At 66.8% G+C, this 25,064-nt stretch overlaps 1 protein-coding gene across 2 annotated transcripts in view; it reads right to left on the bottom strand.

The window, feature by feature from the left end:
• Positions 1-1,218: 1,218 nt before the first annotated feature.
• KIF5A (kinesin family member 5A) overlaps positions 1,219-25,064 on the bottom strand; it is a 30,462-nt gene continuing 6,616 nt past the window's right edge. Inside the window, exons 8-29 of one of the 2 annotated variants that reach the window (XM_064734791.1) lie at positions 24,029-24,153; positions 22,323-22,427; positions 20,857-21,005; positions 18,337-18,485; positions 17,525-17,718; positions 17,057-17,125; positions 15,263-15,469; positions 13,017-13,163; positions 11,718-11,906; positions 9,507-9,624; positions 8,898-8,965; positions 8,401-8,510; positions 7,766-7,867; positions 7,163-7,223; positions 7,000-7,071; positions 5,887-5,991; positions 4,774-4,987; positions 3,575-3,683; positions 2,847-2,917; positions 2,472-2,499; positions 2,305-2,395; positions 1,219-1,500 (exon numbers count right to left, since the gene is read on the bottom strand). In XM_064734791.1, coding sequence (XP_064590861.1) covers positions 2,317-2,395; positions 2,472-2,499; positions 2,847-2,917; positions 3,575-3,683; positions 4,774-4,987; positions 5,887-5,991; positions 7,000-7,071; positions 7,163-7,223; positions 7,766-7,867; positions 8,401-8,510; positions 8,898-8,965; positions 9,507-9,624; positions 11,718-11,906; positions 13,017-13,163; positions 15,263-15,469; positions 17,057-17,125; positions 17,525-17,718; positions 18,337-18,485; positions 20,857-21,005; positions 22,323-22,427; positions 24,029-24,153 — 2,471 coding nt within the window. In that variant the 3' untranslated portion in view covers positions 1,219-1,500; positions 2,305-2,316. Of the gene's footprint in view, positions 1,504-2,304; positions 2,396-2,471; positions 2,500-2,846; positions 2,918-3,574; positions 3,684-4,773; positions 4,988-5,886; positions 5,992-6,999; positions 7,072-7,162; positions 7,224-7,765; positions 7,868-8,400; positions 8,511-8,897; positions 8,966-9,506; positions 9,625-11,717; positions 11,907-13,016; positions 13,164-15,262; positions 15,470-17,056; positions 17,126-17,524; positions 17,719-18,336; positions 18,486-20,856; positions 21,006-22,322; positions 22,428-24,028; positions 24,154-25,064 lie in introns of both variants that reach the window. The other variant, XM_064734792.1, reaches the window with a different exon arrangement.

Genomic DNA, 25,064 nt, shown 5'->3' with positions numbered 1-25,064 from the left:
CCTGCACCCCCAAATCCGCAGTGTGCCCCCCTCCCCAAATCCCCTGTGTGACCCTCAAATCCCCCAGAGTGACACCAAAATCCCCCGTGTGACCCCAATACCCCCAAACAGCCCCCGTGTGCCCCCCTCCCCAAATCCCCTGTGCGACCCCCCCCCCAAATCTGTCAGTGTGACCCCCCCACTCCCCAAATCCCCCGTGTGACCTCAGTGCCCCCCGTGTCACCGCACTCCCCCCAGCGCCCCCAGTGTGACACAGCTCCCCCAGCCCCCCCTAAGCCCCCCGAGCCCCCCCGGCCCCCTCAGTTCCCTGCAGCCCCCCGGCTCCCCCGGGGTCCTCTCAGCCCCTCCTGAGCCCCCCCAGGTTCCTCGTACCCCCCTGAGCCCCCCAAGCTCCCCCCAGCCCCCCCAAGCCCCCCAGGCTCTCTCAGAGCTCCCCCGGACCCCCCCATACCCCCCAAGGCCCCCAGTGTCTCTCAGAGCACCCCCAAGCCCCCCATTTTCTCTCAGAGCCCCCCGACCCCCCATTTTCTCTCAGAGCCCCCCCATTTTCTCTCAGCCCCCCATTTTCTCTCAGCCCCCATTTTCTCTCTCATTGCCCCCCCATTTTCTCTCATTGCCTCCCATTTTCTCTCAGAACACCCCAATTTCTCTCACAGCCCTCCATTTATCTCTCACACCCCCCATTTTCTTTCACCCCCCCTTTTCTCTCACCCCCCCATTTTCTCTCACCCCCCCATTTTCTCTCATTGCCCCCATTTTCTCAGAGCCCCCCCATTTTCTCTCACCCCCCCATTTTCTTTCACCCCCCCATTTTCTCTCAGCCCCGCATTTTCTCAGAGCCCCCCATTTTCTCAGAGCCCCCCCATTTTCTCAGAGCCCCCCTATTCTCTCTCAGCTCCCCCTTTCTCTCTCAGCCCCCCCATTTTCTCTCATTGCCTCCCCAGTTTCTCTCACCCCCCGCATTTTCTCTCATTGCCCCCCATTTTCTCTCACCCCCTCCATTTTCTTTCAGCCCCCCCGTTTTCTCTCAGCCCCCCGCATTTTCTCTCATTGCCCCCCATTTTCTCTCAGCCCCCCATTTTCTCTCAGCCTCTCCCTTTATTGCGCTCCGGCCGCGCTGGGCGGGACATGCAGCGCTGGGGGGGGGCGGGGGGCGCGGGGACCCCCCGGGATATTGGGGGGGGGGCACAGCCGAGACGCCAAGCGAGGGGACCCGGGGGGGGGCGGGGGGGGCCGGGCCGGGGGTGACACTGTCACACTGTCACATTGTCGCACTGTCACATTGTCGCACTGTCACATTCTCCGTCCGGGTTAAGGCAGCTCGGGCGGCCCCGCCCACCCCGCCCCGGCCCCGCCCCCATCGGGGGTCCCGGGGGGGTCCTGGGGTGGGGGGGGGGGGGAGCGGCCCCTCCCCCCGCACGGAGCGAGCGTGGCACGAGCACAGGACACGGGTGGCACCGGTGACACCGGGACATGCGGGCGGAGCCGGGGCTGCAGCACCTGCGGGGGGGGGACACGGGGGTCGGGGGGGGCAGAGACAGCACGGGGGGTCCCCAGGGATGGGGGGGGACCCCGGAACCTGCGGGGGTCGGGGGGGACCCCAGGGGTAGGAGGGGATCTTGGGGTGGGGGGACCACGGAACCTGCGGGGGTGTGGGGGGACCCCAGGGATGGGGGGGGAATTGGGGCATCCAGGGCCAGGGGGGCTGGGGGGTACCCATGGAAGGGAGGGGGGGGGGCTTGGAGGGGTTGGGGGCACTCAAAGGATGGGGGAGATCCCCAGGGCTCCGTGAGAAAGGGGGGGACGGGGATCCCAAACCTGGGAGGGGCGAGGAATGAATTTGGGGGGCTCTCACAACTGAGGGGGGTGTGGGAATGAGGTGGGGAGGGGTCTCACACCTGGAGGGGGTAAGGAATGAGTTTGGGGGGGGGGTCCCGCACTTGGGGAGGTGTCGGAATGGGTTTGGGGAGGGGTCTCACATCTGGGGGAGTGTGAGGTGGAAAGGGGGGAGGGTCCCTCACCTGGGGCTGGGAGGAATGAGTTTTGGAGGGGGTCCCGCACTTGGGGGGATGTGAGGAATGAATTTGGGGGGAGGGGGTCCCACACCCGGAGGGTTGTGAGGAATGAGGTGGGAGGGGTCTCACACCTGGGGCTGTGGGAGGGGTCCCTCACCCGGAGGGCTGTGAGGAGTGAGTTTGGGGAGTCCCACACTTGAGGGGGTGTGGGAATGGGTTTAGGGGGGGTCCCTCAGCTGGGGGGTGTGAGGAATGAATTTGGGGGGGGTCCCACACCCGGGGTCCTCACCTGGGGGGGGCATTAACTGGCCGCCGTCTCCTGGCGCAGCGGGAAGAGCTTGGCCGCCTCCTCGGCCTCGCAGGCGCAGGACAGGTCACTCCTGGGGGGGGGGGCGGGGGGTGTCAGCGGGGCCCCCCCAAACCCAGAACCCCCCCCCAGCTGTGCCCCCCCCTCACCTGTTGTCGTTGATGTCTGTCACGTTCCCTGCAAGGAACAGCAGCAGCTCCAGGGGGGGCTGGGGACACCCCCAGGGCCCCCCCATGGTGTCACCCTGACACTGGGGACACCCCCACACCCCCCATGGGACACCCCAACACTGGGGACACCCCCAGGGCCTCCCATGGTGTCACCTCTACATTGGGGACACCCCCAGGGCCCCCCCATGGGACCACCCTGATATGGGGACAAACACCCCCACACCCCCGATAGTGTCACCCCAATATGGGACATCCCCCACACCCCCGATAGTGTCACCCCGACACTGAGGACACCCCTGCACCCCCCATGGCATCACCCCGACACTGGGGACACCCCCAGGGCCCCCCCCTCACCATTATCCACGTTGAGCTGCTGGTAGGGGTCCGGGGGCGTGCTGGGGAGCGTGGGGGGGCCGCTGGCAAAGCTGGGGGTGGGGAGGAGACAAAGACCCTGAGACCCCCCCGGGCACTGCGGGCACGAAGGGGGCACCCCATGCCCTGCTTGCCCCCCACCTCCAGCCCCTCAGATACCTCTGCCTGCCCCCCTCCCCAAATAATCCCCCGTACCCCTGCACCCCCAGAGCATAGCAGCCCGCCCACAGGACCCCCCCCCACCCCTGCACCCCTCCTGGGACCCCCTGGGACCCCCCCCAGGCCCCACAGGAACCCCAGAGCACATCAACCCTGCCCCAGGCCCCCCCCACCTGTGCAGCCCCCCGGAACCCCCTCAGACCCTCCCAAGCCCCTGCACCCCAAGTGCCTCCCTTCCCCCAGGACCCCCACCCTCTTCCACCCCCCACCCCTGCTGCCCCCCTCCTGCCCTCCCAGGATCCCCCCCTGCACCCCCAGACCACCCCCAGCCCTGCCCCCAGGCCCTCGCACCCCCCCTGCACCCCCCAGACCGCCCCACCCCTGCCCCCCTCCTGCAATCCGCCGGGACCCCCCCCTGCACCCCCAGACCAAACCACCCTCCCCTCAGGACCCCCCCACCCTTGCACTCCTCCTGCCACCCCCCCGGACCCCAGGACCCCCCTGCACCCGCAGACCCTCCCACCCCCCCCCCCCCGTCCCCCCGCACTCACAGGCCGTGGGGCCCGGGCAGGGCGCCCCCCCCCGGGTACCCCTGGAACAGGCTGTTGGTGTAGCTCAGCCCGGTGGGCGACGGCGCCTGCCCCGGCCGCACCGGCTTGGCTGGGGGGGCACGGGGGGGTCAGGGGCGCTGCTGGCACCGGCACCGCCAGAGGGCACCCCCAGAGCCTGGGGCGCCCCCTGGGCTGGGGCTGTGCCCTTGTGCGGGGGTGGCAGCCACAGCATCCCCCCTCCCGCCAAAACCCAGAGTGTGCCAGGCTGGGTGCCCACCCTGCGCCAATGGTGCCCACCCTGTGCCCCCCGTGCCCAAAACCCAGAGTGTGCCAGGCTGGGTGCCCACCCTGCACCGACGGTGCCCACCCTGCAACTCCCGTGCCCAAAACCCAGAATGTGCCAGGCTGGGTGCTCACCCTGCGCCGACGGTGCCCACCCTGCAACTCCGTGCCCAAAACCCAGAATGTGCCAGGCTGGGTGCCCACCCTGCACCAACGGTGCCCACCCTGCAACTCCCGTGCCCAAAACCCAGAGTGTGCCAGGCTGGGTGCTCACCCTGCGCCAACGGTGCCCACCCCGCACCCCCCACATCTCATGCACCCCCCCCATGCCCACCCTGCGCCCCTGTACCTGTACCCACCCTGCACCCCTCCATGCCCACCCTGTGCCCCCCGCGCTCCCCCTGCCCTCCTGGCACCTTCTGTGCCCACCCCGCACGCCAGGACCCGGTTCCACTCCATGCTGCACCCTCGATGCCCACCCGGCTCCCTGGGCACCCCCTTGCATCCCCCATGCACCCGCGGCCCCAGCACCCCCTGTGCCCACCCTGCACACCCCGGGCCCACCGTGCACCCTTCAAGCCCCCCTGCACCCCGGTTCCCGTTACCCGCCTTGCCCCCCGTACCCATGTGGGCTCCGTGCCCCCCAATGCCGGTTCCCCCGTACCCATGTGCGCTCTGTGCCCCCCCGGTGCCCCCCGTACCGATGTGCGCTCCGGGCCCCCCCTATCCCGTTCTCCCCGTACCGATGCGGGCTCCGTGCCCTCCCCGGTGCCCCCCTACCCATGTGGGCTTTGTGACCCCCGGTGCCCCCCGGTTTCCCCGTACCCATGTGGGCTCCGAGCCCCCTCTGCGCCCCGGTTCCCGTTCCCCCCGTACCGATGTGCGCTCCGGGCCCCCCTATCCCGTTCCCCCCGTACCGATGTGCGCTCCGGGCCCCCGCCGCGCCCCCCGGGCCCGCACGGCCTCCCGGATCCGCTCCACCTCCTGCTGGTAGCGCCGCTTGTCCAGGCGCGCCCCCTCCTTGGCCGCCCTCAGCGCCCCTTCCAGGGCCTGCACTCGCCCAGCCGTAGCGCGCAGCCGCTTCTCCAGCTTCGGAAGCTCACAGCGCAGGTCTGCATTGTCACGGACCAGCTGTGCGACACGTCAGTACCGGCACCGGGACCGGGACCGCACCGGGACCCGCCCGGAGCCCCTGCGGTACCGGCACCGCCACCCGAACCTGCCCTGCCCCTGTCCCGGGGCTCACAGCGCAGGTCTGCATTGTCACGGACCCGTTCTGTGACACGTCAGAACTGGTATCGGCACCGGGACCCACCGGGAGCGGGACCGACTCCCAGCATCACCAGCACTTGCCCCGGTACCGACACCAACACCTGCACACAGCGGTACTGACACCGACACCCGCACATCCTCACCCAGCCACTGCCGCCGGTACCGCCACCGGCACCCAGCCGCACACACCGATACCAGCACCGGCACATCCACACCCATTCACAGCCGCCGGTACCGGCCCCGGGCCCGGCAGCTGCATGCGCTGGCACCGGACCGCACCTGCACCAACACCGGCATCGGCACCGGCGTCTGCACACACCGGTACCGGCACCGATACCGCACACAGCGGCACATCCACACCCAGCTACAGCCGCCGACACCCGCACACACTCGGTCCCAGCAGGGCCTCGGGGGGCTCAGAGCCCCTAACGGTGCCTGGGTGGGGGGCTCCGTGCCCCCAGCGGTTACGTGGGGTGTCCCAGCCCCCCCTGCAGCGTCCCGGGTTATCCCGGGCTGTCCCGGGCTGTCCCGGGCTGTGTTCCCCCCGCAGTGCCCCCATGCAGCAGTGGGGCTGTGCCGTGGGGCAGTGAGGGGAGGTTGGGGGCGCACGGAGTGAGGGAGGGGCTCCCAGCCGGCGGGGGCACTCAGGGATGGGGGCAGGAGGGAAAGGGGCGCTGGGGGAGCCAGGGAAGCGAGGGGAGGCTGCAGAACTGGGGGGGCCCTGGGGCAGGTACCCCCCCCGTGCCCTCCCCACGCACCTGTTTGTGAACCTTTGTAAGCTGCTCCAGGTTGTTCTCAAGAAAGGAAATCTTCTGCTTCTGGGAGTGGAGCCCCCCACTGTCCTCGGGTTCCAGCTCTGCGCTCTGGGGGCACCGGGACCCCCGTCAGAACCAGATCTCCACTGGGAAACCTTCCCTTCCCTTCCCTTCCCTTCCCTTCCCTTCCCTTCTCCTTCCTTCCCTTCCCTTCCCTTCCCTTCCCTTCCCTTCCCTTCCCCCCTTCCCTTCCCTTCCCTTCCCTTCCCTTCCTCCTTCCCTTCCCTTCCCTTCCCTTCCCTTCCCTCCAAACCTTCCCAACTCCAAACCTTCCCAACCTTCCCTCCTTCCCTTCCCACCTTCCCTTCCCACCTTCCCTCCACTTCCTCCATTCCTTCCCTTCCCAACCTTCCCTTCCCTTCCCTTCCCTTCCCTTCCCAAACCTTCCCCTTCCCTTCCCAAACCTTCCCAAACCTTCCCTTCCCAAACCTTCCCAAACCTTCCCTTCCCTTCCCTTCCCAAAACTTCCCTGGCCCCCTCCCCAATCTCTGACCCTACACTCCCCCCGTACCCCACTTTGAGCCCCCCATTTTCCCCCATCTCACCCCCTTTTTGCTCCTTCATTTCCCCCCTTTCCCCCCTTTCCCCCATTTTGCCCCTTTTCCTCCCCTTTTTCCACCCATTCTCCGTTTCCCCCCCTTTTTCCTCCTTTTTCCCCATTTCCCCCCTTTTTCCACCACTTTCCCCCTTTCCCTCCCTATTCTTCCCCCTTTCCCCCACATTTTTCCCCTTTTTTTCCTTTCCCCCCATTTCCCCTCTTTTCCCCCTTTCTCCCATTTCTGCCTTTCTCCCCCCTTTACCCTTTCCCCCATTTTCCTCCATTTCCCCCCTTGTCCCCATTTCCCCCCTTTCTCTTCCCCATTTCCTCATTTCCCCCCATTTTCCCCCTTTTCCCATTTCCCCTTTCCCCCCTTTTCCCTCTTTCCCCCATTTCCTCATTCCCCCATTTCCCCCTTTGCTCTTCCCCCTTTTCCCTTCCCCCCATTTTCCCCTTTCCCCCCCTTTTCCCCCATTTCCCCCCATTTTTCCCCATTTCCCCCTTTTTTCCCCCCTCACTTTCTTGACTCGAGTCGTGACGTCTTGAACAAACAGCTTGCGCAGGTTGTGGAGGGTCTGGAGTTCACGGGCCTGGGGGGGGATGTGGGGGTTGAGGGGGTGCACGGGGACCCCCAGACTCCCCCTGGCTCCTCTGAGCCCCCCAGGACCCCTCCCCACCTACCACGGTCTCCTCCAGCCCCTTGAGGTCCTGCTTGGACTGCTCGTGGCGCTCGTACAGGAGCCTGGGGGGCAGCGGCCCAAAATTAGGGGGGCTCAGCCCAAGGGGGGCACCCCTGCGTTTGGGGGGGCCACCCAGCATCGGGGGGGGTCAGTACAAGGAGGGGAGGGCACCCCAAAGTTGGGAGGGTCACTTCAAGCTTGAGGGAGGCACCCGAAGAATGGAGGTGTCCTTCCAAGGTTGGGGGGGGCACTTGAAATCTGGGGGATGTCCGGGGGTCCTGGGGGGATCTGGGGGTCCAGTTTAGGGTCCCAAGGGTGGGTCCTGGGGGCCCTGGGGTTTGGGGTTCCTGGGGTGTCAGCAGGGTTGGGGAGGTGGGCTTGGCGTCCTGTGGTGAGTCCTGGGGGGGTTCTGGGATTGGGGTCCCCAGGGGAATGTGGGGGGCCCCGGGAGTTGGGTTGGGGTCCCGAGGGGAGCCTGAGAGGCCCCGGGGATTGGGTTGGGGTCTGCAGGGGAACCCTGGGAATTGGGTTGAGAACCCCAGGAGTTGGGTCGGGGTCCCAGGGGAGCCCCAGAGGCCCCGGGCCGGGGTCCCGGGGGTCTCACGTCAGCTCCTGCAGCCGCGCTGCCTTGGCGCGCTCCTCTGCCCGCAGCGCCTCGTGCTCCGCCCGCAGCCGCTCCAGCTCCAGCTCCAGCTTCTGGTTCTGGCTGCGACGGACACACGGACACGGTCAGGCACGGACGGACACGGGGACAGGGACGGATGGACAGGAGGACACGGGAGCAGACGGATGGATGATGGATGGATGGATGGATGGATGGATGGATGGATGGATGGATGGATGGATGGATGGATGGATGGATGGATGATGGATGGATGGATGGATGGATGGATGGATGGATGGATGGATGGATGGATGGATGGATGATGGATGGATGGATGGATGGATGGATGGATGGATGGATGGATGATGGATGGATGGATGGATGATGGATGATGGATGGATGGATGATGGATGATGGATGGATGGATGGATGGAGGGATGGATGGATGGATGGATGGATGGATGGATGGATGATGGATGATGGATGGATGGATGGATGGATGGATGGATGGATGGATGGATGGATGATGGATGGATGGATGGATGGATGGATGGATGGATGGATGGATGGATGGACGGATGGATGGACGGATGGGTTCAGGGCCAGGTTCAGGGCTCAGGGCCGGGCTCACTCACTCCCTCAGCTCATCGATGGTTTTCTGCCGCTCGTTGACCTCGTCCCGCAGCCGTGCCAGCTGCTTGTGCTGGGCCTCGCGCTGGCTCTCGAGCTGCAGCTCCAGCGCCGCCTGTGCCCATGGGGCCTCAGCTCGGGCACCCCCAGGCACCCCCGGGCACCCCAACATTCCCTGGGCACCCCAGCACCTCCCACCACAGCACCTCCTGGGGACCCAACACCCCAACACCCCCCGGGGACCCCACACCCTACACTCCCAGAGACCCACACACCCCAAAACCTCTCAGAGACCCCAACACCCTCCAGGGACCCCACACATCCCAGCACTCCCCGGGACTCCATACCCCAACGCGCTTGGGGACCCCACACCCCAGGACCCCAGGGACCCTCACCCACCTCGAGCACATCTCACACACCGTAAGAACCCCCAGCTGTCCCCCCACACCCTTCAGAGTCCCTGAGCCCCCCAGGGTGGCTGTGCCCCCCCTGCCCCCCTCACCTTGACCTCATCCGTGTCCTGGGTCTCATCCTGCTCGCGCTGCTTCCGAGCTGCCCCCTGTGCAGCCTCTGCAGGGCCGGGCAGGACAGGGACCCCTCAGCGCCCCCCGAGCCCCCCTGTGCGCTCCCCCATACTCCCCCAGCCCCCCGTGTCACCCTGTGCACTCCCCAGCGCCCCAATCCCCTCCATGGCCCCCAGATCCCCCATATTCCCCAAGACCCCCTTCTCCCCCCACCCCTGTGCCCCCCAATCCCCTCCATGGCCCCCAGCCCCCCATACTCTCCCCTCACCCCTGAGCCCTCTGTATCACCCCATACTCCCCCAGCCCCCCGTGTCCCCCCCATCCCTGTGGCCCCCATCCCCCGACCCCCCTGTGCCACCCCATTCTCCCCCATACCCTTGAGGCCCTCGAGCCCCCCCAAACTCCCCCCACCCTCCCGTTCCCACCATGCCCCCGACTCCCCCTGACTCCCAAGCCTCCTGCACTGTCCCCAAGCCCCCCGTATCCCCCCCATTGTCCCCGCGCCCCCCGTGCTTCCGCATTGTCCCCGTGCCCCCCACACTCTCCCCGTGCCCCCCGCATTGTCCCCAAGCCCCCCGTGCCCCCACCCTGCGCCTGCAGCCTCGCCAGCTCCTCCCCGAGCGCGTCGTGCGCCTCCTCCAGGTGCCGCTTGCGCAGCTCCAGGCTCTGCGCGTACTCGGTCAGCGAGCGGATCTTGGCCTCGTGCTGCAGCGGCACCGGCACCGCCTCAGCCTCGGCCCGGGGGCACCGGCACCCCCGGCCCGCGCGGGCACCCCGCTCCCGGTGCCCACCCCGCTCCCGGTGCCCACCCTGCTCCCGGTGTCCACCCTGCTCCCGGTGCCCATCCCGCTGCCGTGCCCACTCTGCTCCTGGTGCCACCCTGCTCCTGGTGCCCATCCCGCTCCCGGTGCCCTCCCCGCTCTGGTGCCCATCCCTCTCCCCGTGCCCACCCCGCTCCCGGTGCCCACCCGCTCCCGGTGCCCACCCTGCTCCCGGTGCCCACCCCGCTCCCGGTGCCCACCCCGCTCCCGGTGCCCATCCCGCTCCCCGTGCCCACCCTGCTCCTGGTGCCCACTCTGCTCCCGGTGCCCACCCCGCTCCCGGTGCCCGCCCCGCTCCCGGTGCCCACCCTGCTCCCGGTGCCCACCCACTCCCGGTGCCATCCCCCTCCCGGTGCCCACCCTGCTCCTGGTGCCCATCCCGCTCCCGGTGCCCACCCACTCCCGGTGCCATCCGCTGCCCGTGCCCACCCTGTTCCCGGTGCCCACCCCGCTCCCGGTGCCCACCCCACTCCCGGTGCCCATCCCGCTGCCCGTGCCCACTCTGCTCCTGGTGCCACCCTGCTCCTGGTGCCCATCCCGCTCCCGGTGCCCGCCCCGCTCCCGGTGCCCACCCTGCTCCCGATGCCCACTCCACAGCATCCCCCAACACCCGCGGGGCACCGCCCTGGCAGCCCCCAGCCCCAGGACCGGGTGGCCCCCAACCCCCCCAGGGGCACCTGACCCCGAGAGCCGCAGGAATGTCCCCCCAAAATCTCCAGGCCACCCCCAATGGCACGGCCAGAGCCACCAAACCCCCAGCCCAGGGGAGTCCAACCCCCAGGTCACCAAACCCTGGGTCCCCAAACTCCAGGCTCACTGAACCCTGGGGTCACCAAACCCTTGGACCAATAAACTCTGGTTCCATCAAACCCAGGCTGAGAAATCCAGGGTCACCAAACCCTGGGTCCCCAAACTCCAGGACCCCTGAACCCTGGGGTCACCAAATGCAGGGCCACCAAACCCTTGGACCAATAAATTCTGGTGCCACCAAACCCAGGGCTGAGAAATCCAGGGTGACCCAACCCCAGCGAAACCAAACTCTGGGGCCACCAAACCCTGGGTCACGGAACACCCAGGCCACCAAACCCTGAAGCCACCAGCAGCTGGGTCACAGAACCCCATGGTCACCAAATTCTGGGGACACCAAAGCTTTCAGCTGTCAAACCTCAGAGCCACCAAGCCTTGGTGTCACCAAATCCCAGGGACACAAAACCTTGAGTCACCAAATCACAGAGCCACTAAACCTTGGGCCACCAAAACCTGGGTCACAGAGCCCTGGGGCCACCAAATTCTGGGGCCACCAAAGCTTTCAGCTGCCAAACCCTGGAGCTGCCAGACCCTGGTGTCACCAAATCCCAGGGACACAAAACCCTGTGCCACCACACCCTGAAGCCACCAAATCCTGGAGTCACAGAACCCCAGGCCACCAAATTCTGGGGCCACCAAAGCCTTCAGCTGCCAAATCTCAGAGCCACCAAACTGTGGTGTCACCAAATCCCAGGGACACAAAACCCTGGGCCACCAAACCCTGGAGCCACTAAACCTTGGGTCTGAGTCACAGAACCCCCAGGCCACCAAAGTCTGGGGACACCAAAACCTGGGTCACAGACCTTCAGGCCATCAAATTCTGGGGCCACCAAACTTTGGAGCTGTCAAACCCTGGTGTCACCAAATCCCACGGACACAAAACCCTGGGCCACCAAACCCTGGAGTCACTAATCTTGGGCCACCAAAACCTGGGTCACAGAACCACAGGCCACCAAATTCTGGAGCCACCAAAGCCTTCAGCTGCCAAACTTTGGAACTGCCAAACCTTGGAGCTGCCATACCCTGGTGTCACCAAATCCCAGGGACACAAAACCCTGTGCCACCAGATCCTGGGGCCACCAAACCCTGTGCCCCCAAATCCCAGAGACACAAACCCCTGTGCCCCCCGACCCAGAGTCCCCTGGCAGTGCCCTGCCCGCCCTGGCACACCTGGGAGATGAGCAGCTGGCACGAGGACAGCTCTCTGCCCGTCACCTCCAGCTTGCGGTGGCACTCCACCTGCAGGTTCTCCAGCTGCCGGCAGCGCTTCACCACCGACTTCACCTCCGACTTGATCTTGCTGATGTAGAGCCGGGCAACGGCGAACTCCTCCTCGATGGCACCGCTCACCTCCACGGGCTGGCACCGCATGGCACGGCAGGGCACAGGGTGGGTATGGCACGGCACGGCAGGGCACAGGATAGGCACAGCGTTGGGTATGGGACAGCACGGTATGGCATGGTAGGGCAGCGGGCACAGGAATGGCACAGTGTGGGTATTGGCACAGCGTGGGTATGGCATGGTATGGCATGGCACAGGATAGGCACAGGAATGGCACGGCGTTGGGTATGGCACAGCAGGGCGGCGGGCACAGGAATGGCACAGAATAGATATGGCACAGTGTGGGTATGGCATGGCACAGGAAGGGCACAGTGTGAGTATGGCACAGCCCGGCATGGCATGGCACAGGAATGGCACAGCATGGGTATGGCATGGCACGACATGGCAGAGGAATGGCACAGCTTGGGTATGGCATGGCACAGCATGGCACGGCATGGCACGGCATGTCACAGCATGGGTATGGCATGGCATGGCATGGCATGGCAGAGGAACGGCACAGTGTGGGTATGGCATGGCACAGCATGGCACAGGTGTGTACCACGCACAGGTACAGTGTGGAACAGGCACAGCCAGCACACGGATGTGGCACGGCATGGCACTGAATGGTGCAGGCATGCCCCTCACACAGGTGTGGCACGGGGATGGCACACACAAGGCATGGTGTGCACAGTGCAGGGGCATGGTGTGGCGTGGGGATGGTGTGGGCATGGCATGGCACAGGCAGCACAGCCTGGCACGGGGCGGGTGTGACACTCACAGGGGTGTGGTGGCACGGGCATCAGGGGGACATGGAATGGGCACGGAATGGGCCCAGAATGGGCATGGAAGGGACACGGGATGGGCACAACACAGCTGGGTGTGACATGGCACTGCTCTGCCGTGGGCACTGCATGGCACAGGCACAGCGTGGCATAGCATGGCACAGGCATGGCACAGGCATGGCAGGGACACCCCACACGTGGGGAGGGCACAGCAGGGGCACATCCCACAGGGCACAGACCCCCACCTCTCCCACCCTGTGCCCTCCGTGCCCCTCATGCCCCCCGAGACCCCCAATGCCCCCCATGCCCCCCATGCCCCCCGATGCCCCCCATGCCCCTCATGCCCCCGGTGCCCCGGTGCCCTCACCAGTTTGATGTCGCCGCTGCCCACGAGGGCGCTGAGCTCGCTCAGGTCCCTCAGGAGCCCGTTGAGCACCTCGGCCGCGCGGCGCCGCTGCTGCCCCCCGAGCTCCCGCGCCCGCGACAGCTCCGACTCCAGCGACAGCGTGGTGGCCTGCGACAGTGACAGCGACAGTGACAGTGACAGTGACAGCGACAGGGACAGGGCTGGGCTGGCACCGGGCACAGCGACAGTGACAGGGCTGGGCTGGCACCGGGGACAGCGACAGCGACAGGGCTGGGCTGGCACCGGGCACAGCGACAGCGACAGCGACAGCGACAGCGACAGGGCTGGGCTGGCACCGGGCACAGCGACAGCGATAGCGACAGCGACAGTGACAGCGACAGGGCTGGGCTGGCACCAGGGACAGCGGCACCGTCACCCCCCGGGACCCCCGGGCCACCAGGGCACAGCCGGGACATCCTGCGGCACCTCCCGGGCACCCCCGCGCCTGAGCACCCCAACAGTGCCAGGCACCCCCTGTGCCCCCTGTGCCCCTCGCTGCTGTCCCTGACAGACCTGGCAGCCCCTGTGCCCCCTGTGCCCTCTGTGCCCCCCGACAGCCCTGGCACACCCTGTGCCCTCACAGCCAGCACATCCTGTGCCCCCGCTGCCCGGGTACCCACACTGGGCACTCCTAGCACGCCCTGGCACACCCCAGTACCTCCCAGTATCGCCCAGTACCGCCCAGTACCGCCCAGTACGGCCCAGTGCCGCCAGTCCCGCCCATCCTGGCACCCCCAGTGCCCCTCAGGAACCCTGGAACCACCACCTTGGCACCAGCCCTGGCACCCCAAGGTCCCACCCGAGGGGAGCACCCAGCCTGGCACCCCAGTTCAGGGCTGGGTTCCCAGTTTGGGCACTGGTTTGAGGCGGGGGGGAACCCTCTCTTCTGGTCGAGGGGAATCTCATTTTGGGGTGTGGCTTGAGGGGAGGGGGCGCCCCCTGTTTGGGGTCCAGTTTGGGGTTTGGGGGCTCCCCAGCCTGAGGCTCCTGTTTTGGGGTGTCCCTGGCTCCCAGCATCCCAGTTTGGGGCTGGGGCAGAGGGTGAGGGTCCCAATGGGCTCCGTGTGGGTTTTCCAGTGGGGTTGCGGCCCCGCAGGCTGTCCTGCCTGTCCCAGTGTCCCCGTGGCTGTCCCGGTGTCCTGCTGTCTGTCCCGGTGTCTGTCCTGGTGTCCCGGTGTCTGTCCTTCTGCCCCGGTGTCCCGGTGTCTGTCCCAGTGTCCCAGTGTCTGTCCTGGTGTCCCGCTGTCTGTCCTGGTGTCCCGCTGTCTGTCTCGGTGTTTCCGTGTCTGTCCCTCTGCCCCAGTGTCCCAGTGGATGCCCTGGTGGCTGTCCTGGGCTGTCCCCGTGTCTGTCCCAGTGTCCATCCCGGTGTCCCGGACTGTCCCTGTGTCCCAGTGTCTGTCTCGGTGTCCCAGTGTCTGTCCCAGTGTCCCGCTGTCCGTCCCGGTGTCCCCACCTTGGTGTGGACCAGCTCATTGGCCAGCCACCGGTTGTGCCTCCCGGTGTCCCTAGCCCCCTGTCTGTCCCGGTGTCCCGGTGTCCGTCCTGATGTCCCAGTGTCTGTCCTGGTGTCCCTGGTCCCCCAGTGTCCTGCTGTCTGTCCCGGCGTCTGTCCCAGTGTCCCAATGTCCCTGTGGCTGTTCAGCCTGTCCCGGTGTCTCTCCCGGTGCCCCTGGCCCTCACCTGTCTCACCGGTGTCTCTCCCTGTGCCTGTTCAGCCTGTCCCAGTGTCCCTGACCCTGGTGTCTGTCCCAGTGTCCCTGGTGTCTGTCCTTCTGTCTGTCCTGGTGACTGTCCCGCTGTCTGTCCCGGTATCCCAGTGTCTGTCCCGGTGTCCATCCTAGTGTTCCGGATTGTCCCTGTGTCCCAGTGTCTGTCTCGGTGTCCCAGTGTCCCACTGTCTGTCCCGGTGTCTGTCCCGGTGTCCCGCTGTCTGTCCTGGTGTCCATCCCAGTGTCCCAGGCTGTTCCTGTGTCCCAGTGTCCGTCCCAGTGTCCCAGTGTCTGTCCCGGGCTGTCCCTCTGTCCGTCCCGGTGTCCCCACCTTGGTGTGGACCAGCTCATTGGCCAGCCACCGGTTGTGCCTCCCGGTGTCCCTAGACCCCTGTCTGTCCCGGTGTCTGTCCCAGTGTCCCAGTGTCTGTCCCGGGCTGTCCCTTTGTCTGTCCCGGTGTCCCAGTGTCCCAGTGTCTGTCCCGGTGTCCCCACCTCGGTGCGGGCCAGCTCGTCCGCCAGCCGCCGGTTGTGCCTCCCGGTATCCTCGGCCTCCTGGGCCTTGCGGTCGTAGCTCCGGGCGAGCTCCTCGAGCGCCGCCAGCACCTCGGTGACCTCGGCCCGCGCCGCGCCGTGCTCGGCCCGCAGCGCCGCCAGCTCCCGGCGGGCAGCCTCGCCCCCGCCCCGCGCCGCCGCCAGCACCTGCCCCGGGCACCGGGCACCGGGCACCGGGCACCGGGTCAGGGCGGGGGGCACGGGGTCATGGGGGGGGCACAGGGGGCAGGGTGGGGGGCCCAGAGGGGCCCTGGGGTCATGGTGGGGTCCCAGAGGTCATGGGAGGGTCTCGGGGGTCACGGTGGGCATGGCAGGGGTCATGGTGGAGGGTCCTACAGGTCATGGTGGGCATCCCAGGGATCAGAGTGGGGGGCCCAGAGGGTCCCAAGGGTCATGGTGGGAGTTCCAGGGGTCATGGTGGGGGTCCCAAGGATCAGTTTAGGGGTCCCAGGGGTCATGGTTGGGTCTCAGGGGTCATGGTGGGCATCCCAAGGGTCATGGTGGGGTCCAAGAGGTCAGAGTGGGGTACCACAGGTCATGGTGGGCATTCCAGCAATCAGAGTGGGGGGCACAGGGGGCCGAGTGGGGGGCCCAGAGAGGCCCTGGGATCATGGTGGGGGTCCCTGGGATTAGAGTGGGGGGCACAGGGGTCATAGTGAGGGGTCTCAGGGGTCATGGTGGGCATCCCAAGGGTCATGGTGGGGACACAAGGATCAGAGTGGGAGTCCCACAGGTCATGGTGGGCATCCCAGGGATCAGAGTGGGAGTCCCACAGGTCATGGTGAGGTCCCAGGGGTCATGGTGGGGTCCCAGGTACAGAGTGGGGGTCCCAGGGAATAGAGCGGGGGTCCCAGGGGTCATGGTGGGGGGCACAGGGGGCAGAGTGGGGGGCCCAAAGGGTCCCAGGGATCTTGGTGGGAGTCCCAGGGATTAGAGTGGGGGACACAGGGGTCATAGTGAGGGGTCCCAGGGGTCATGGTGGGGGGCACAGGGGGCAGAGTGGGGGGCCCAGAGGGTCCCAGGGGTCATGGTGGAGACCCAGAGATCATGGTGGGGGTCCCAGGGATCACGGTGGGGGGCACAGGGAATAGAGCAGGGGTCCAAATGGTCATGGTGGGGGTCCCAAGGATCAGTTTAGGGGTCCCAGGGGTCATGGTGGGGGTCCCAGGGGTCGTGGTGCAGTCCCAGTGACCAGAGTGGGGGGCACAGGGGTCACAGTGAGCATCACAGGGGTCATGGGGAGGGTCCCAAAGATCATAGTGGGGGACCCAGGGATCATGGGGGGGGTCCATGGTGGGGTCCCACGGGTCATGGGGGAGTCCCAAGGATCAGAGTGGGGGCCCCGCAGGTCATGGGGGGCATCCCAGGGATCACGGTGGGGACCCAGGGGTCATGGTGGGAGTCCCAGGGGTCAGGGTGGGGGTCCCAGGGGTCATGGGAGGGTCCCCCAGGAGACCTAGAGGCTCAGGGTCCTGGGGGGTTTGAGAGGTCATGGGGGGTCCCGGGGGCCAGTCCCAAAGGGGCAGAGTCAGCCTGGGGTCACAACTGGGGGTCCCAGAGGGGTCCCGGGGGGGTCCCAAGGGAGGCCTGGGGGGGTCCCGGGGGTCAGGGTTTGGAGGGTCCCAGGCACTGAGGGTGAGGGGCCCAGGGGGGCTGGGTTGGGGTCCCGGAGGGGTCCCAGGCCCTGGGGGGGTCACACAGAGGGGGTCTCACAGATGGGGGAGGGGTCCTCACCTCCTCCTGGTCCAGCATTTGCTGCTTGAGCTTCTCCATGATCTGACTCTGCTGGTTGATCTCGTCATCCTGGGGGGACAGGGGGGGACAGGAGGGGTCAGGGGGAGAGAGGGGTTACCGGGGGGCTGGGGGGAACTGGGGGAAACTGGGAAAACTGGGGGGAACTGGGAGAACTGCCAGGGGGCAACTGGGAGCTGCCAAGGGGAAATTAGGGGGAACTGGGAGGAACTGAGGGGAACTGGAGCGAACTGGGGGGAACTGGGAGGAACTGAGGCGAATTGGGGGGCACTGGGAGCTAACAGGGGGTCCCAGTCCCCCCATGCTGAGGCTCTGGGGGCTGCTGGGCACACTGGGATGTCCCCAGGTGTCCTGGGGCTCTCAGGGGCGCTGGGGGTCCCTGGCAGGTCCGGGGGGTCCGGGGGGGTCCGAGGGGGTCCAGGGGGTCCCCTCTGGCCCGGGGGTCCCCACCTTGTCGTCCAGCTGCTTGTAGAGCTTGCGGATCTCCTCCTCGTACTTGTGGCGCTCCTCGTCCGAGATGTGGATGACGATGGAGGAGCTGTTGTCGTTCAGGGGGGGCTCCTCGGGGGCGCCCCCCGGGCCCTCGCCCGGCGCCGTGCCCGCCTCGGCCTCGCTCAGCTGCTCGGTCTCGGGCACGGCCTCGCCTGGGGAGGGGGCACGGCCTCAGAGACCCCCTCGAGGGATGGGGTATCCCCTATTTTGGGGTGCCCTTCAGGAGTGAGGTACCCCCGATCTCGGGGTGTCCCAGGGCTTGGGGCACCCCCGATTTCCGGGTATCTCTGGGGTGGGGTCCCCGTTCCGGATCTCGGGGTGCCCCAGGGGTTGGGGTCCCCTCCCAGCTCAGCCTTGTTCAATGAAGGACGTGGCCTCGAGGTCTCCACTGGGGGCTTTTGGGGTCCCCTTCCCACATCTGGGGTCCCCCCCCTCCCCAGACTTGGCATCCCCTTCCCACAATTGGGGTCCCTCTCCCTTTGGGGTTCCCCCCACATCTCCTGATGGCCCTCCCGGTCCCAGGGTGCCCCCCCATAGGACAGACTGTGCCTCAGTTTCCCCAGCGGGGCTGGGGGCCGGTGGGGTGCCCCGGGGTCTCCCCCAGATGTTGGGCTGTCCCCGCAATCTCGGGGTGCCTCCCCAGCTCTCGGGTGCCCAGGTCCCTCATAGATCTCGGGTGCCCCCAATCTCAGGTCCCCTCCAGTCTCGGGTGCCCCCAGTCTCGGTGCCCCCCCATTTCGGGGGTGCCCCCATTTTGGGGGTGCCCTCACCGCTCCGCCAGCGGCTCAGCTCCGCCTCCAGCCGGGCCAGGCTCTCTCTCAGCGCTTTGTTCTTCTCCTTCTCCTTCTCGAATTTCTTCTTCCACTGCTCGGCCGTGAGCTCCAGGTTCACCGAGGCCGTGTTCTTGATGGTCTTGGCCCTGCGGGCACCCCAAAACTGGCACCCCAAAACTGGCACCCCCAAAGTGGCACCCCAAAACTGGCACCCCCAAAGTGGCACCCTCCACTCCTCCTCACCTGGCACCCCGAAATGGGCATCCCTGCTCCAGAAACTGGCACCCCCAAAACTGGCACCCCAAAACTGGTACCCCAAAACTGGCACCCCGAAACTGGCACCCCCAAACTGGCACCCCCAAACTGGCACCCCCAAAGTGGCACCCCAAAACTGGTACCCCAAAACTGGCACCCCAAAATTGGCACCCCCAAAGTGACACCCCAAAACTGGTGCCCCAAAACTGGCACCCCAAATTTGCACTCCCAAACTGGCACCCCAAAACTGGTACCCCAAAACAGGCACCCCCAAAGTGGCACCCTCCACTCCTCCTCACCTGGCACCCCGAAATGGGCATCCCTGCTCCAGAAACTGACACCCCCAAAACTGGCACCCCGAAACTGGCACCCCAAAACTGGCACCCCGAAACTGGCACTGTCCACTCCCCCCTCATCTGGCACCCCCAAACTGGCACCCCCAAACTGGCACCCCCTGCCCCCCTTCACTCCAGGGGGGTCGCCTGCCCTCCCTCCCCTCCCAGCTCTGGGGACCCCAGCGCAGCCCCTGGGGGTGCAGGGGGCACTTGGGGTGCACTGGGTGAATTTGGGGTGCGCTGGGGGCAGTTGGGGAGCACTGGGGGCAGTTGGGGGGCACTGGGGGCAGCCAAGGTGTGGCTGGGACACCATGGGTGAATTTGGGGCGGGAATTGGGTGCAGGGGGCAGTGGGTGACTGAGGCAATTGGGGTGTATGGGGACTAGGGGTGCAGGTGTTGGGGCATTGGGTGAGTTGGGGTGCACTGGGGCAATTGGGGTGCTAGATCGGGGTGAAGTGGGGTCAGCAGGCGCTGTTGGGGTGCACTGTGGTGGAGGTTGGGGTGGGCACTTGGGGGGCACTGGGAGCAGTTGAGATGTGGCTGGTACACCATGGGTGAAGCTGGGGTGCACTGGGGGCTGTTGGGGTGCACTGGGGGCAGTTGGGGTGCACTGAGTGTAGTTGGGGTGCAGCAGGCGCTGTTGGGGTGCAGTGGGTGAGGTTGGGGTGCACTGGCTGAATCTGGGGACAGCCAGAGTTTGTCTGGGACTCCGTGGGTGAAGTTGGGGTGCAGCAGGCGCTGTTGGGGTGCACTGGGGGCAGTCGGGGTGCACTGAGTGTAGTTGGGGTGCACTGTGTGAATTCGGGGGGCAGCAGGCACTGTCAGGGTGTACTGGGGGCAATTGGGGTGCAATGGTACACTATGGGTGAAGCTGGGGTGCAGCAGGCACTGTTGGGGTGCGCTGTGTGAATTTTGGGGGGCAGCAGGCACTGTCAGGGTCGCTGGGGAATTGGGTGCAGCGGCACGTTGGGTGCCTGTGTGAATGTGGGGTGCAGCAGGCACTGGTTGGGGTGCGCTGTGTGAATTTGGGGTGCACGGCACGGAGGCGCTGTGTGATTGGGAGCAGCAGGAGCGTTGGGGTGCGCTGTGTGAATTTGGGGTGCAGCGGGCACTGTTGGGGTGCGCTGTGTGAATTTGGGGTGCAGCAGGAGCTGTTGGGAAGCACTGGGGGCAGTTGGGGTGCACTGTGTGAATTTGGGGTGCACTGGGCGCTGTTGGGGTGCGCTGCCCTCCGTGGGTGGCCCGCGGGGGGGTCTCGGGGGGCACTCGGGGTGCTCTGGGCAGGAGCGGGGGGCGGTGGTTCCGTGGGGACACCCGGGGGAGGGGGTGCGGTTGGACACCCCCATTCCGGGGGGAACTCGGGGGGCTCTGGGGGGGCTCGGGGGACACCCCCATTCCGGGGGGGGCTGCGATTGGACACCCCCATTCCGGGGGGAACTCGGGGGGCTCTGGGGGGGCTCGGGGGACACTCCTATTCCGGGGGGGTGTGGGATTGGACACCCCCATTCCGGGGGGGGTGCGATTGGACACCCCCATTCCGGGGGCTCGGGAGGGGCTCGGGGGGCTCGGGGGGGCTCGGGGGGCTCGGGGACACCCCCATTCCGGGGGGGTGCGATTGGACACCCCCATTCCGGGGGGAACTCGGGGGGCTCTGAGGACAGCAGGGGGCCTCAGGGGACACCCCCATTCCGGGGGGCTCAGGGGAACTCGGGGGGCTCGGGGGATACCCCCATTAAAGGGGGGCTCGGGGGCCTCAGGAGTGGCTCAGGGGGGTCTCTGGGGGGGCTCAGGGGGGCTCGGGGGGCAGTGTTGGGGGCTGCGGTTGGACACCCCCATTCCCGGCGGGCTCAGGGGTCTCGGGGGGATCTCGGAGGTCTCTGGGGGGGCTCAGGGGGTGGCTCGGGGGTCTCGGCCCCCCCGGCGCACCTCTGGCCGAACATGAGCGTGGATTTGGTCTCCTGGTCGTTGTAGCTGGACGGGGAGCAGCAGATGAACATGGTGGTGCGGCAGTTCCCGCCCAGCGAGTCCTGCAGGATCCGCGTCATCTTGCTGTCGCGATAGGGCACGTAGGCCTTCTGCGGGGGGAGGGGCGGCCTCAGCACCGGGACCGCCGCGGGGACCGGGGGGACACGGGGGACAGCGGGGGGACAGGGGACTCGGGGGACAGGGGCAGGGGGCTCGGGTTGGGGACATACGGGGACAGCGGGCTCAGGGGGACACGGGGGGACACGAGGGGACAGGGACACACACGGGAGTGGGACACGGAGGACAGCGGGGGGACACGGCGTACACGAGGAAATGGGACACAGGGGACAGAGGGTGGGCAGGGGGCTCAGGGACAGCCACAAGGGACAGGGGGCTCGGGGGGACACACACGGGGGACAGCGGGCTCAGGGCTGGGGACAAATGGGGACAGGGGGCTCAGGGGGACACAGCGACACGGGGGGGGCAGGGGCCTCAGGGACACACACGGGAGTGGGGCGCGAGGGACAGCGGGCTCAGGTTGGGGACACGGTGGGGACAGAGAGACACAGGAGGGGCAGGGGGCTCGGGTTGGGGACATATGGGGACAGCGGGCTCAGGGGGACACAGGGGACAAGGGGCTCAGGGGGACTCACGAGAATGGGACACGGGGGACACAAGGGGCTCGGGTTGGGAACACACGGCAGGGCAGGGGGCTCAGGGGGACACGGGGGACAGGGGCAGGGGCTCGTGTTGGGGACATATGGGGACAGCGGGCTCAGGGGGACACGCGGGAGTGGGACAAGGGGGGCAGCGGGCAGGGGGCTCAGGGACAGACACGGGGGTCTCGGTGGGGGACAGTGAGGGGGGAGGGGGCTCAGGGGGACACGGGGGGACGCACGGGAGTGGGACACGGGGGGACAAAGGGCTCGGGGGAATACCGGAGGACATGGGAGGAGCAGGGGGCTCAGGAGGACACGGGGGACAGAGGGACAGGGGGCGGGGTTGGGGACATAGGGGGACAGCGGGCTCAGGGACACACACGGGGGACAAGGGGCTCAGGGGGACACATGGCAGTGGGACGGGGGGGACAAGGGTCTCGGGTTGGGCACACATGGGGGACAGAGAGACACACGGGGGACAGGGGACACACACAGGGGGGACAGGGGCTCGGGTTGGCCACACAGGGGGGTCGGGGGGTGTCCCCCTCCCAGAACCCCTGCAGGGGCCTCAGCAGGGTGGGACACACTGAGGGGGGGCTCAGGGGGGTCTCCCCCACCCCAGGACCCCCGAGGGGGCTCAGCAGGAGCGCCCCTTCCCCAGACCCGGGGGGGGAAAGGATGGGGGGCTGGGCAAGGCTCTCCCAGGACCCCCGGGCTGGGGGACCCCCGGGGGGCTCTGGGGGGCTCGGGGGGCTCCGGGGGTCTCACCGTGCCCTCGGCCAGCGCAGAGATGACGTTGCCCAGCGCCGACAGGGATTTGTTGATGTTTTTGGCCTCGTCCAGCACGGCCCCCTCAGCGCCCGTCTTGCTCACCTGGGAAATGGGGGGGGGGTGGCTCAGGGACCCCCCGTGTGCCCCCCGACCCCAGGGACCCCCCACAGCCCAACCCAAGGGTCCCACCAGGCAGGAGACCCCCCAGAGACCACCACCCTGACTGACCGTCCTGAAACCCCAATGGCCCCAAACCCCAAAAACTCCAAACCCCAATGGCCCCAAAAAACCTCAATGGCCCCAAACCCCAAAAATCCCAAACCCCAACAGCCACAAAAACCCCAATGGCCCCAAACCCCAAAAACTCCAAACCCCAATGGCCCCAAGCTGCAACAGCCTCAAACCCCAATGGCCACAACCCCCAAAACCCCAAATCCCATTGATCCCAAACCCCAATGGCCACAACACCCAAAAACCCCAAACCCCAATGGCCCCAAAAAACCTCAATGGCCCCAAACCCCAAAAACCCTAAACCCCAACAGCCCCAAAAAACCCCAATGGCCCCAAAAATCCCACTGCCCCCAAACCCCAATGGCCCCAAAAATGGCCCCAACAGCCCCAAAAGCCCCATTGACGCCCAAACCCCAACCCAAAGAACCCAAATGGCCCAAAAATGGCCCCCAAAAAACCCCAATGGCCCCAAACCCCAACCCTAAAAAAATCCATTGAGCCCCAAAAATGGCCCCAATGGCCCCCCAAAACCCACTGTCTCCCCAAGACCCCCACTCTCCCAGTGTCCCACAGAGCACCCAAGCCCCCCCAGGCTGCCCCAGGCCCCCACCCTCCAATCACCCCCCAAACCCCAATATCTCCCCAAACTCCATGGACTCCTGCAAAATGTTCACACCCCCCCAATGCCCCCCAAAATGTCATGAACGCCCCCAAGCTCCACCCTCCAGGGGGGACACCCCCACAGTGCCCCCCCAGTGCCCCAGTCCATCCCCCTTCCCCCCTGCACCCCCGGCTCTGCATTTCTGCAGCTCTGGGGTCCCCCCACATTTAAGGTGCCTCCACATTTGGGGTGCCCCACTTTTGAGGTGCCCCCCACTTTGGAAGCCCCGCATTTGGTTTTCCCCCACCCCTGGGGTGCCCCCGCCTTTGGGGTCCCCAACATTTGGGGTACCCCATCTTTGGGGTGCCCCCACCCCTGGTGCCCTCACATTTGGAGTCCACCCACCCCTGGGGTCTCCCAGCCCTGAGGTCCCCCAAATTTGGGGCCCCCACCTTTGGGGTGCCCACTTTTGGGCTCCCCCTACATTTGAGGTGCCCTCTTTTGGGGTGCCCCACTTTTGGAGTCCCCCACATTTTGTTCCCTCCCCTTTGGGGTGCCCCACTTTTGGGGTCCCCCAGCCCTGAGGTCCCCCACATTTGGGGTACCCCACCTTTGGCGTGCCCACACCTTTGGAGTCCCGGCCCTTAGGGACCCCCACCTTCTCACTCCCCCCCCATTTGGGGTCCCCACCCCTGGTGTCCCCCCTTTTTGGGGTGCCCCCACTTTTGGGGTCCCTCCCACCTTTGGAGTGCCCCCACTTTTGGGGTCCCCCACTTTTTGGGTTCTCACATTTGGGGTGCCTCCTTTTGAGGTGCCTCCACCTTTGGGGTCCCCTCCTACTTTTGGGGTTCCCATTTTTTGTGCCCCTCACCTTCTCGCTGCCTGCCAGGTCCACCAGGTAGAGTTTCCCGCTCAGTTTCTGCTCGGTTTCCACGTTCTCCTGCTTGATGTGGATGAGGAAGATGCTGTGGCTGCGGGAGCTGTGCTCGTTCATGTCTGCGGGCACAGGGGGCACGGGTGTGGGCACGGGGCTGGCACTGCACCCCAAAAACGGCACCGAGCCGAGCACTGCACCCCGAAACAGCTCCGGGATCCCGCAGTGCCCCCCTGCACCCCAAACGGACACCGAGATCTGTGCTCGTTCTGTCTGCGGGCACAGGGGGCACGGGTGTGGGCACCGGGGCTGGCACTGCACCCCAGAACAGGCACCGGGACACCTCAGTGCCCCCCTGCACCACCCAGGGACCCCGCAGTGTCCCCCTGCACCCCATGCCCCCCATGTTCCTCCATGTCCCCCCATGTCCCCCATGTCCTCAGTGTCCCCTATATCCCCCATGATGTCCCCATGCCCCCCCAGTGTCCCTGGTGTCCCCAGTGTCCCCATGCCCCCCATGCCCCCCATGTCCCCCGTGTCCCTCCATGCACCCATGCCTCCCGTGCCCCCAGTGTCCCCATGTCCCCATGTCCCCATGTCCCCATGTCCCCAGTGTCCTCAGTGTCCTCATGTTCTCCCATGTCCCCCTTGTCCCTCCGCTGTCCACGTGTCCTCATATCCCCAGTGTTCCCCATGTCCCCAGTGTCCCTGCGTGTCCCCATCCCCCCATATCTCCATGTCCCCCTTGTCCCTCCCCTGTCCCCATGTCCCCCTATCCCCAGTGCCCCTCATGTCCCCCCTGTGCCCTCCATGCCCTCAGTGTCCCCCGTATCCCTCAGTGTCCCCCATGTCCCCCATGATGTCCCCATGTCCCTGTGTCCTCGCAGTGTGCCTGGTGTCCCCAGTGTCCCCCATATCCCTCCATGTCCCCCATGTCCCCCTGCCTCCCCTGCCCCCCATGTCCCCGTTGTCCATCCCCTGTCCCATGCCCCCCACGTCCCCAATGTCCTCGGTGTCCCCATGTCCCCCCATG

The sequence above is a fragment of the Zonotrichia leucophrys genome, chromosome 29 (genome assembly GCF_028769735.1).
Source record: "Zonotrichia leucophrys gambelii isolate GWCS_2022_RI chromosome 29, RI_Zleu_2.0, whole genome shotgun sequence".
Lineage (NCBI taxonomy): Eukaryota > Metazoa > Chordata > Aves > Passeriformes > Passerellidae > Zonotrichia > Zonotrichia leucophrys.
The sequence above is the reverse complement of the archived record's forward strand: the minus strand, read 5'-3'. Positions and strand labels throughout refer to the sequence as shown.